Here is a 12,041-nt window from a genome sequence, read left to right on the forward strand (position 1 = left end):
TGGTCAGGTCTCACGTTGCCCTTGTTGGACATTCCCTTGGCTGCTGCGTGGGGGGCAGGAGCGTGGGGGTTCCAGCCTCTCCTCCCAGAGTGGCCCTCACCTGCTCCACACACGTGGGCTCCCAGCCTATCCTGCTCCGTTTAGGCTAGAGGCCAGGACTCTTCTGAACTGGCGGGTGGAGGTGTGGCTTGGAGCTGGTGACGTGTTTGGGGGCAGTGCCAGTGGCCTGCAGGCCTCCACGGCAGCTGTCACATAATTGCCTGATTAACTCAGTGATTAATCGGCTAATTGGGACCTCAGCTTCAAATCCCCAATAACAAGGACCTTTTGTGAAAAGTCTCAAAGCTAGCTCTTGAGAGAGTGAAAGCAAGCATGGGGCATAGATTTTAGAATAGACAGGCTGGGGGCAGCGCTAAGTCCTGTCTGTCTGGAAAGGAAATCCACAACGAAATGTGGCACGTCTTCCCTCCCTGTCTCCCATTCTCTCCCCACTTCCTCCCTTTCCTCCTTTCCCCTTCTTCCCTTTCTCCTTTCCTTTCTAACTTTTAAACCCATGAAAACCAGCACTGAGATCAGCCATGGTGGCCATGGGCTGCAGGGAGGGCCTCAGGGACACTGTTGCTTCCCCTTGCTACCCCGAGGGCTGTTGGTGAGCTCAGGGTGGGTGGGGCTCTGTCTCCACAGACTGTTCTGTTTCTCCCCGACCGGTTGATAAGTGTGGCCTGCGTGGCTACTTGGGCCCACAGTGCTCTGCAGTCAGGTCCGTGATCAATCAAATTAGAAACTATCAGGTGTGTCTAGACAGAAGTCTAGGGCCCTGCCCCTTCTGGGGCCCACCCCGTCCTTCCCTCGCCGGGTCTGGGAAAGCCTGATCTGCGGTGGGGAGCTCTGACCCCGTGATGCCAATCCTAGATCTAAAACCTAAAAACAAGGTCTTCCTGTCTTGGGCACCTGGGGACGGCCCCTCCCGGGAGGAGCTCAGGTGCCCCTCCTCTGGGTGATCTTCCATGCTGTCTCTGTTTCTCCGGGCATCAATTGGCCATTCCGGACAATGAGGTGATGGCAGCTTCTTGCACTCTGTGGCTTGTGGATGTGCTCAGCAGCCCACAGGACCGAGGCCTCGCATGGAGCTGACTCTAGAAGTGGGTTGGGTGGCGTACCCTGTGCCCACGATCAGAAGTTTCCAGAGCTTTCTGGGGTTTGGTTCAGTGGGGAGACAGATGACAGTGGAGAGTGGGGAACTCCTGGGAGCCGCACCTTTAACCGCATTTCCTGGCTCCTGGGGGGGAAGCACGAGGCCCAGCAGCACGCCCACCCACATCTTATGGCAGTCTCTGGGTCACCAGCCTTCCTAGACTCACCTTCCTGCACCAGGCTGCAGGTTCTGGAGGAGGGTCGCAGCGGGGGGCCTGTAGCTTGGGCCAGGCCTGGATATTTACATAGAGCCGTTCCTGCCTGGAGGTACTTGCTTACTTTGCCAGGCCAAGGGCATGCCTGGCAGGGGCTGCAGGCCTCACAGCACCAGCGATGGCCATGGAGAAGCCCAGTGTTTCTGCTCTGCCCTTGGGCCAGCCTCAGGTGCTGGTTCTGGGGGCTCCACAGAGGGTCCTGTGTCCCAGCTGCTTGGAAGCCTGCAGTTCGCCTGCAGTGGGAAAGACTTATCCACAGAAAAAAGAAGCCATCTAGGAGGCGCCGATGTTGGAAGTCTTGGTCTCGTACATACAGATCTTTAATTAAACACACTCATAAAATTGTAATGAACCATTCGTTTATTTAAACGGGGTGAGTTATTTCATTAATTTTTAGCAAACTGCAAGCAGCCATTCTGAGACGCACTGTTTGGAGACAATCTTCTGCTCCTCAGGGTGAGGGCCTGGGGTGGGCGGGTCCTTCCACTGAGTGACCAGTCCTGCTTGTCTCCCCCCAGCTGCCCCACCCCAGGGTGCACCGGCTCAGGACACATCCGGGGCAAGTACTCCAGGCACCGCAGGTAAGGTAAGGGGGTTCCTGGGAGAGATGTTGGGCTGCTGGGGAGCTGGAACCCCACTCCTGGCCCTTTTGTAGATCTAGAACCTTCCATTTCCACCTGCGGCTGCTGAGGCCGGTGTGGTCATGGCATGTCATGCCACAGTCTCTCTGTTGGGGGCTGTAAGGCTGGATGAGTCCATGGGGGAGAGCTCAGAGCAGACCTCGTACACACTGGTGACCCAAATGACCTGGTTGTCACTGTTGTCATCCTGGGGTGTCAGCTTGACTTCAGTGGGTGAGGGTGTGCAGGGTCTGGAGGTGGAGAAGGAAGGGCCCCGGGGACCCTGCTGACCTGCTTGGTGGGAGGAAGCGGGCTGTGTCCGACAGAGGGTGTGAAGCAGAGCTGCCTGGGGCCAGTCCCCTCACCCACCCAACAGGGGGTGCCGTTGGGATGCGACTGCTGAGGTTAGGTCTCATGAGAGAAGCAGGAAATAATCTAAGTTTTTAATGTGGACAATTAATGTAAAATTTTAAACACATCAGCCTGCCAGTCTTGAATGTGGGGCTTCTGGCTTGGGTTGGTGATGAGACGCAAAGACAAACTTTCACAACAGGGAAAGGGGCTGCGGAGGGTGAGGGGAGGAGCCGGAGGGAGGACCCCCCAGGGGGTGTTGACAAGGTGGCCCTTGGCCTGGTCTCCTTCCTCCCAGTTTGCAGAGCTGCCCTCTGGCCAAGAAGAGGAAGCTGGAGGGTGCCCAGCCAGAGCACCTGGTGTCCAAGCGGAAGTCCCACCCCCTGAAGCTGGCTCTGGACGAGGGCTACAGTGTGGACACCGACGGCAGTGAGGATGCTGAGGTGAAGGACGCCTCTGTTTCGGATGAATCGGAAGGAACTCTGGAGGAGGACGAGGCTGAAATGTCAGGACAGGAGGAGATTCATCGTCCTGAACCAGCTGAAGGTGCTTTGTGGCTCTTTCTCCCCTGAAATAAAGGGCGCTTAGTGTGGCCCTGGAGAATCACAGCCTGTGAGTGGGGAGGGGGCCCACTCTGAGTTAGTGAAAGGGCTGCCGAGGAAGCCATTCCTGAGAACAAGCGAGGTCTTGTCCTGACATTTGTTGGGGCTTCCTGGAGAGGGGCTGGTACAGGGTGCTTGGGGGGTCTGTGGGCGCATCTCTGTGCGAACACTGTGTGTATGATTGTGCATGTGTGCCTATGTGCATATGAGAGATGGATGGACAGATGGACATGGGCTGTGCATCTGTGCTTGGGGGAGGGTCTCATGTACAGCAGAGGGGGATAGACCCCACTCCACTTGGCACTGGGAAAGAATAGCCTGGGGGTGGGAGTGAGGGGTCTGCTTGGCATCAGATGAGACTCTGTGGGGGTGCCCAGGGAAGCCTGGAGTGGCAGGGGGAAATGAAGGGATTCCTTGTTTCACTTTCTTCCCTGTGGGGCTCAGCAGCACCAGCCTCGTTGGGGCACCCAGACTTTGGCAAATGCTGGTGTAAAAGTGTCCATGTCCCCCAAGAACGTGGGCAGACTACAGAACCCTGGGGGTGGGACTGAGACCTGAGGTCCAAATCCCCCAGCACCCCCCACCCCAAAGCTGCCTGTGTCTTCTGAACCTGCAGGGTCTGAGATGGAGCTTTATTTTGTTTTGAAGCCAATTCAGGGAGAGTCCTTACACTCACCTCCCTCCCGAGTCTTCGGTTGTGTCTCAAGCGGTGTGTGGCCCCAAGGGCTCTAGGTAGAAAGGACTAGCTTGCCTGCTTTCTTACAGAGGAGTGAGTTTGGGGTCTGGGCACCGGCCCTGGCTGGGCTCCTCTGGGAATGGTCAGACGGCAGGGCTGGCTCCTGCACCCTGGACACTCCTGCCGACTGTCCTCCAGGGCCTGTGTGTGGCGAACACCTGCTACGTCATAGCCGTGGCAGTTAAGAGGTTCAACTTTGAGTCTTTTGAAAACATAAATTCATTTTAGTACTTGCTAATTATGGAGCAATTAAAAAAAACCCGATGGGTGCTTTAAGCTCCATCTTATGAGATGCAGGTTTACTTGATTTGAGAAAGTAAACATCGAGGGGAGGACCATTAGTAAAACATATCGGAGTATTCCTCAGCTTCAAAGACAGCAGTGACTACTCCATCTAGGACCAAAAATAAGTTCACCGTGTCTCCAGGTCCAGGCAGAGGGGCTGGCAGAAATGACCACAGCCCCAGGCTGTGCTGGGACAGCCTGCCTCTTGTGCTCTTCACACTTGTTTCCGATTTTGTGCAGGAAGGAGCCCTGTCAAGCCCCACTTCGGATCTAACCCCATCAGCAGCCCCACGGGCCCCACCAAGGGCAGCTACAGCAGTTATCAGGAGATCATCGCCACTTCTCTCCTAAATTTGGGCCAGATTGCCGTAGAGACGCTAGTTGGGGAGGATTTGGGTCAGGTGGCCAAGCCGGGCCCCGGTGTTGTGCACCTGGTGCAGGAGGAGGCCGAAGAAGGGGCCACCAGTGATGAGGGGGAGAAGGACGTGTTCATCCGGCCAGAGGATACAGAGGAAGTCATGGAAGTCACCAGGGAACGCTCCCAGGAGCTGGGTCCCCAGTCTGGGGAGGGCATGGTCAGCGAGGAGTCAAGCAAGATGAAAGTCAACCTGGGTAATGAGGAGGAGGAGGAGGAGGAAGAGGAGGAGGAGGAGGAGGAAGAGGAGGAGGAGGAAGAGGAGGAGGAGGAAGAGGAGGAGGAGGAAGAGGAGGAGGAGGAAGAAGAGGAGGAGGAAGAGGAGGAGGAGGAAGAAGAGGAGGAGGAGGAAGAGGAGGAGGAGGAAGAGGAGGAAGAAGTAGCCGCTCCCGATGTGATCTGTCAGGAGGATGCCCCCCATGCCCCCACCCAGAAGGCCCCGGAACCCCGGCACCCAGCATCTCCCAGCCCCAAGCCCGAGTACTCTGTCATCGTGGAGGTGCGCTCTGATGATGGCAAGGACGAAGACTCGCGCTCCCAGAAGTCTGCAGTCACTGATGAGTCAGAGATGTATGACATGATGACACGTGGGAACCTGGGCCTCCTGGAGCAGGCCATCGCCCTGAAGGCTGAGCAGGTGCAAGCCATCTGCGAGCCAGGCTGCCCACCCACCGAGCAGGGCCAGCCGGGCCCTGGTGAACCGGGCAAGGTGGTGAGGCCTCTGGATGCCGCACGGAAGAACTACTGCAGCAAAGGTAGGGCTGGAGGCCCGGGCCTGCACACCCATCCTTAACGCCTCCATCCAGGGTTGTCCCCAGCAGGCATGGATGCGGGCTGGGTGAGAGGCATGCTCACACTTCTCACAGAGGGCGATCCAGAGACAGACACAGGGCTCCAGGTGGGAGGAGGAGCGTGGGAGGGACAGTGAGCTGGCCCCACACCTCAGGCACAGCCCGGGGGGCCCAGCTGGGTCATGGAGAGACACAGGCAGACCCTGGGGGGACACACCTGGGTCATGAAGAGACTCGAGTGAGCCCTGGGGAGCCCCAGCTGGAAGACAGGTGGGGACACAGGGCCCAGATTTTCTGGGAATCCTCACGTGAGACAGGCCTGGGGCAGATACTGAGGGACACAGCTCTCAAGGGGACACCCTTCAGGGTGGCACAGGTGTGGGGGAAAGCTGCTTGGAGCCCAGATTCAGGCCAGCACAAGTCTTGAGGGAACACAGACACAAGGAGACCTAGGTAAATGTGATACAAATTTAGGGACAGGGTGTTGAGGCCTGTGCAGGGTATCAGCCTGAGGGTGGTGGGCTTGGGGACCACAGATCAGGGCAGATATTGGTGGGACACTATTGGGGAGTGGCATGGCTGGGGGACACAGGCAGAGTGACAGCCCCGGGTGCAGGTGTTTGGGTGACGCAGGCCTATGGGGCATTGGGGGGACCCAGACGCAGGGTGCCTTGCCTTCAGGGGTAGAGTTGAGGGCACAGGCCCAGGGGACAGAGCCTCAGGGTGAGGCAAACAGTGGTGCTGGAAGCACCCGGCAGTGGGCGAGATGCGACTGATGTCGAGGCACCGCCAGAGCGCGAGCCCGGCTAGAGCCCGTGTGGCAGCGGTAGCAGCTCAGGAGGCAGGCTCCGGGGATCATTTGTGATGACCCTGCCTGCTAGGTTGGTGAAGGTCCAGCTTCCTGCCTGTTTGAATGTGAAGAGGAAGAGCCAGGGGTCCTGCACTTTAGAACCTGCTCGGGTTTCTGCCTCAGCCGGGGTGGGCATTCTGAGTGTGGTTGTGTGAGTTCTGTGTTCTCCCCAGGGGAACCGCTCCATCTAGGAACTTCTCTGGGACACCGGCTGTGCTCTGGGGATCATCTGTGTCCTGGCAGGTGTTCCCTTCTGGCCCCCACACTCAGCAGTGACCTCTCTGGGCTTGCAGAGCCTAGGTGAGGTCAGCAACTGAGCTTTGAGTTTAAGTTTCTGCCCAGGCATTTATATTAGTCCTGTGGCTTTGGGCAAGTTAACTTCTTTGTCCTCGTCACTTGGTCAAATCCAAAGGACATATCCTGGCAGGGACCTCGTCACATCTTTCACCTCTCTGTGCAGAGGCTGGACCTCAAGGCATGGGGGCTCTTGGAGGCATGGCCCCACCCTGAGTGGGACTCACACAAGTCAGTAGGAGCAGGGAAAGAGGGCACCAGCTGCTACCTGGGTTGTCCTCTTTAAAATGCTGCACAACTTACTACATGTTTGGGCAGTTTACAAACTTACAGTTTGGGCAGCTTCTGGGCTTTTCCATGAGAACAGTTGATGTGGACCAGTTTCTTCAGAACTAGCTAGCCATCCCCTGGTCCCTCTCAGGCTCTCGGGCAGTCTGGCCACTCTCCTCTCTGGACAGCCGGAATGAAGAGTCATGGCTGTTCTGTCCTCCTCCCCACTTGGCTTTCTGGCTACCCTCTAACCGATGCCTCTTGTGTGTTTAGATCCCTCCAGAGCTGAGAAGCGCGAGATCAAGTGTCCAACACCAGGCTGTGATGGCACTGGCCATGTGACAGGGTTGTACCCTCACCACCGCAGCCTATCTGGTTGCCCCCACAAGGACAGGATTCCCCCAGAGAGTGAGTAGCTATGCACAGCTCAAGCCATCTCTGGTGTTTGGATGATGTAGCGTCCCCCCCCGCCCCCCCCCCCCCCCCCCCCCCATCCCAGGGCCCTGTCCCTTTGGATTGGCACTGTCCAGGTGCCCAAACTTGAGTCCTACATGGCCGGGGATATGGAGTGTGCCCATTTACCTACCTTGAGACGGCAGCCAGGCCCCAGGAGGGCCTGCCACAAACACAGGCACTCGGGAGGGAGGAGGCGCCAGCAAGCCAGGGAAGAGCCAGCCATCTGTGCTCTGAGGGCCATGAGGAGAAAGCCTAACCTTTTTCACTCCTAAGCTAGAGGCAGTAATTGTGAACATTCATTTCCAAGGGTGACTCACGGAACAACGAGGGGGTTTGAAGGCGAGGGAAGCAGGGGCCACAGCGGGAGGGAGTGTGCCTCGACCGGGCTGAGGCTTGGGAGCCACTCTGGGTTGCTGCTCTAAGTTGCCGCCCTGCAGAGTTGGAGACTTCAGATGGGGCTCCTCCATGTTCCTTGGTGGGGCTCACCATCTCCCTCTCCCTGGTTCTCTTCCAGTCTTGGCTATGCACGAGAATGTGCTCAAGTGCCCCACTCCTGGTTGTACAGGTCAAGGCCACGTGAACAGTAACCGCAACACGCACAGAAGGTACGCGGGCTGTGCTGGGAGTGGCGAGGGCTGTGTGGTGGGGTGGGCGGGGCCGTGGGCTGAGCCCTGGCCTGGGATGGGTGCAAGGTTGGAGCAGGCCCTTGGTGGAGGGTCAGCGTGGCACCCAGAGGCATGGTCGCTGTGGTGGGGTCCTGAGAGACCAGAGGGCGGCTGCAGGGATGGCTATGTGCTCTTCAGAGAGGCCTACTGCCTGTCGGGAAAGCCAGGTGGAGGCTGTGAGACGTTTGCTCGTGGTGGGCCTTGGCTGGCCAGGACCGAGCTCTGGGCTACACTGTGGCTTCTGAGACCCAGGTAGAAGTGAGACTCCCATGATGCACTCAGGGTTTAGCTGTTTGCTGTCTTCCACAGTGAGAGGTGACCACACCCCCCACCCTTGCCTGGAGCGCCTTGGGCAGCAGGGTTGTGATGGGATGTGCTCTCACAAAGGAGGCCAGAGCTTTTGAGGTCACTTCATTGAGAAGAGGCTAAATTCCTGAGCCCTTTTGTGACTAGTCACCTCTCCAGCAGCCATGGTCAGCTCTGTCCTGACAGATGAAGTTGCTTCCCTGATGTCCCAGGTTGGGTGCTTCCCTAGGAAGGGCTGGGGCCTCTTGCTGTGGCCGTGGTACAGTCTGTAACCTCTAGGGTTAGCACCCAAGTTGTGTGGCCCATGGGGCCCTGGGCTTCCCTGAGTTGAGCCAGAGACATGTTGGCATGTCGGGGGAGAGCAGGGAGGTGAGAGGCAGGCCCATTGCCCAGACCTGCCTAGAGGAGGTGCCTTTGCCCAGAGCCCTGAAGGCTTTTAGGATATATTTTGTGTGCATCATTGCTTAGAATTTCCCAAAGCAGAAAGTGACTGTGCAGCTGCTACCTTGAGGGCTTGAGGACAGGGCTGGAGAGACAGGAGCCTTCTCTGGGCCCCTACTGGTGTCTGTGGGCTTCTGGGCTTGGACAGGCAGGATCTGAAGGAGAATGCTCAGCTGCCCTCCTTGCCTTTTCTCTAGTTTGTCCGGATGCCCCATTGCTGCTGCTGAAAAATTAGCCAAATCTCATGAGAAGCAACAGCCGCAAGGGGGAGATCCTTCCAAGAATAGCTCCAATTCAGATCGGATCCTCAGGTGAGTGAATTGAGCCACACAGCTGAAGGGGCTGCCTCCCAAAATGGTTAGAGGGGGCTTCCCAGTGTCTCTGGGGCTGCATGTGCATGTGTGTGTATGTGTGCATGTGTGTTTATGCTTGCGTGTGTGTGCATGTGCATGTGTGTGCTGATGCCCTCAGCTGCCCTCGGGGCCTCCTGGAGGACAGTTTCTGGGCACACACAGGACAGCGTCTGACATCTGCCCCCCTCACCGGTGCTTCGGCTGTGGCACAAACATCCACCAGGCTGCCCCTGCCTTGCTCTCCCCAAAGGCTTCTGATCTCACCGCTTGAGATTACTCAGGGATTTGTTTGTGGAGACGCTGGTCCTGTCTCCAGAGGGCAGACCGCACCAGCTGAGGGCCACTGCTGTCCAGAAGCACCGGAACTGCTCCTTCTGGCTGTCTCACTCCAAGGAAGGACCATAAACCAAGGGAGAGAAGTGGGTGCATGTGGTACCCTTCAGAGCACTGGCCCCAGAGGTTCTGAGGCAGCAGTGGGCCTGTGTGCGTGTGCGTATGCATGTGTTCACGTGTGCACACGTGTGTGCGTGCATGTAGACATGTGTCAGCAATAAGGGGGCTCCTGAAAGAGCACTCAGAATGCATTTGCTTAGCATTCCTGCCATCCATGTGACCCTGTGAAGCGGGTACCACAAGTAAGGCCAGAGTCTCGGGAACTTGCCCAAGGTAACACTTACTGGCTGGGGGAGTTGGCACTGGCCCCAGGCCAGCTTGGCTTCAGGGTCTTGTTCTTCACCATAGTTCTCTACCCGTTGGGGGATTCCCTTACCCCACCCCTCACTGTCCTCGCTCAGCGGACACGTGCTTCCTGTTTCTTTGAGGGACTAGGATTCATACATTCTTCCCCTTCCTCAGTTTTCCAGACCACAGTTCCATGTCTGCCTCCCAAAGGAGAATGTGGGAGATGAGGGCCACTGTACCCTGAAAAGGCCTAACACCTGGAAGTCACAGACATGGGCAACTGCATGAACCCTGGTCTGGAGAGGGGCCCGCCTCCTTTCAGGGCCCGTCCAACCCTGGTGTGTGCCTGGCAAATTCTCAACCAGAGGAACTTGGCTGCCCGCCTTGGCCTGCTCTGTGGGTCCCGTGTGTGGAGTCTCTGGGTGGGGCCAGGGCCGGGGTCGGGGCCTCACCTCCCTGCGCTTCTGTCTATGCGTGTCTTTGGCCCTGCACATCCAGTTGGCTTCCATCCACCTGTTGGCTCTTAGGATGGTTGGAAGCGGCTTCTTACCTTCATCCTGTAACTGCTCTTTCCAGCTTCCTGCCATTTACTATCTCGATTCTTTTCCTGCCTCAATCTAAGTCACTGGTAACATGCCAAACCAGCAGGCAGGTGAGGCCCAGTGAGCCCAGGGTGGGGGGCAAGGAGGCTCCAGACATGGTGGCTGTGCCCCCAGGAAGTCTGACCTCCATTTGTTTGCCTGTAAAAGTGGGCAACAATGTTTTCTTGTGGGCTTCGAAAGTATCTCATGAGGCTTGAACAAGATAGTGATGTTTTGCTTCCCCGGGCCGTGGTGAGGAACCTCTCCAATGGTCGTGATGGTGACCAGGATGCAGAAGCCTTTTGTTCAGGTTCTGTTCATTCTGCGTGGCTGTGTTTCTGGGTGTCACGCCCTGGGGTGTGGGGAGAGCCTTTGCAAATCTCTGATAGTGTCACAGACACTGAGTCTTTGCTGTGGGATGGAGCCCTGGCCCAGGAAGCCATGATACCAATGTTAAATTTAGGATTCTCTTTTCTCCTGGGAGGTGCCTGAGCACACTCCAGTAACTTCTTCAGATGCTACCAGGCCCTTCCACCCTCCTTGGGGAAGGAGAATGTGCCCATGCTTGGGGGTGTCTGCTTTTCCAAGGTCCAGACTCAGAGCTGGTCTCTTCATGGTTGCAGGTCTTTCTGTCACCAGGCTCCTGTTTTGGGGCCACGTGCAAGTTCTTGTAGTACTCAGCCCCTTGAAGACCTCACCATTGACCCCTTCTTAATTCTTGTGATCCACTCTTTTCAGACTGAAGTCATTTCTTGGTTCAGACTCAGGAGCAAAGAGAGAGTGGGTGTGCAGACAGGTCTCCCAGGCCTCCCTTCCTCTTCTCCTTCTCTCTGAGCCGGTAGCACAGAAGCCTGTCCACACCTTGTGCGGTTGCCATTCTCCACCTGGCTCTTCCTGCCCTGGATCCTGTGCTGTCTGGGCTGGTGTCTTCATGCTAGCTCTTGTGCATGCAAAACTCTGAGCTCTTCCAAGGGCTTCAGAGATGATGAACTGAATGCCTGCAGTGGCCTTTTTGTTCCTGTCCTTAACTCTTTCAGCCCCACCAGGGCTCTTCTCAAATGCCTTCGAGCAAAGGGTAGTGAGGGCTGAAGCTGAGCTGAGCCCTCCCTGAGCCTGATTCTCAGAAACACACCCCATCCCCTCTAGATGCCCTGACTCCCTCCTCACTGGGGAGCTCTGTTATTCCACCAGGAGAATTCTGTCTAGGTGTGGCTAGCCACCGTCCTAGGGATGCCCCTGTAGGGTTGCCTGCCAAGGACTCATACCTCTTGTAGCAGAGCAGTTTGAAACCCGCTCTCCTAAGTTCTGGGGCAAAGTCTAGGGCCCTTCCTCTCTGGCTAATGCCGTCTGCAAGGGCACATGGCATTGTTTCTCCAAGGTTTCAGTTCTTCATATAGATCAGGCCCCAGGCACCGTTTAGCAGAGGGATATGGCGGAGGGTCTCCGTGCACAAAGGGTTCTGAAGGGTTCCTGCCCAGGCTGTGGGACGGGGCATGGGGTCCCTGAGCCCTGTCCTCATGGTTCTGCACCTCTATCCACACCTCAGGCCCATGTGCTTCGTGAAGCAGCTTGAAGTCCCTCCGTATGGAAGCTACCGGCCCAGTGTGGCCCCTGCTACACCCAGGGCCAACCTGGCCAAGGAGCTGGAGAAGTTCTCCAAGGTCACCTTTGACTACGCAAGTTTTGACGCTCAGGTTTTTGGCAAACGCATGCTTGCCCCAAAGATTCAGACCAGCGAAACCTCACCTAAAGCCTTTAAATGTAAGTAGGGGAGATCTGCTCCTGGGAGACGCAGGGTTTGAGAGATGGGGGAGGAGGGACCCCCTTCGCCAGGAGCATGTAGGGAATCTCTCCCCTAGGGGGCCCTAGCTGTCCCAGTGTCCACTGAGGTGGCTTTCCCAGGGTCTATATTTCCCCCATGTTTCTGCCACCATG

At 57.1% G+C, this 12,041-nt stretch overlaps 1 protein-coding gene across 5 annotated transcripts in view; it reads left to right on the top strand.

Annotated features, from left to right (window-relative positions):
* Positions 1-12,041, top strand: part of MYT1 (myelin transcription factor 1) — a 74,196-nt gene that overhangs the window by 36,687 nt on the left and 25,468 nt on the right. For all 5 annotated transcript variants that reach the window (XM_058686322.1, XM_058686321.1, XM_058686323.1 and 2 more), the window contains exons 5-11: positions 1,928-1,990; positions 2,679-2,926; positions 4,244-5,173; positions 6,897-7,031; positions 7,594-7,684; positions 8,689-8,797; positions 11,648-11,867. In XM_058686322.1, coding sequence (XP_058542305.1) covers positions 1,928-1,990; positions 2,679-2,926; positions 4,244-5,173; positions 6,897-7,031; positions 7,594-7,684; positions 8,689-8,797; positions 11,648-11,867 — 1,796 coding nt within the window. The remainder of the gene's footprint in view (positions 1-1,927; positions 1,991-2,678; positions 2,927-4,243; positions 5,174-6,896; positions 7,032-7,593; positions 7,685-8,688; positions 8,798-11,647; positions 11,868-12,041) is intronic.

This window comes from Neofelis nebulosa, chromosome 9, assembly GCF_028018385.1.
Source record: "Neofelis nebulosa isolate mNeoNeb1 chromosome 9, mNeoNeb1.pri, whole genome shotgun sequence".
Classification (NCBI taxonomy): Eukaryota; Metazoa; Chordata; class Mammalia; order Carnivora; family Felidae; genus Neofelis; species Neofelis nebulosa.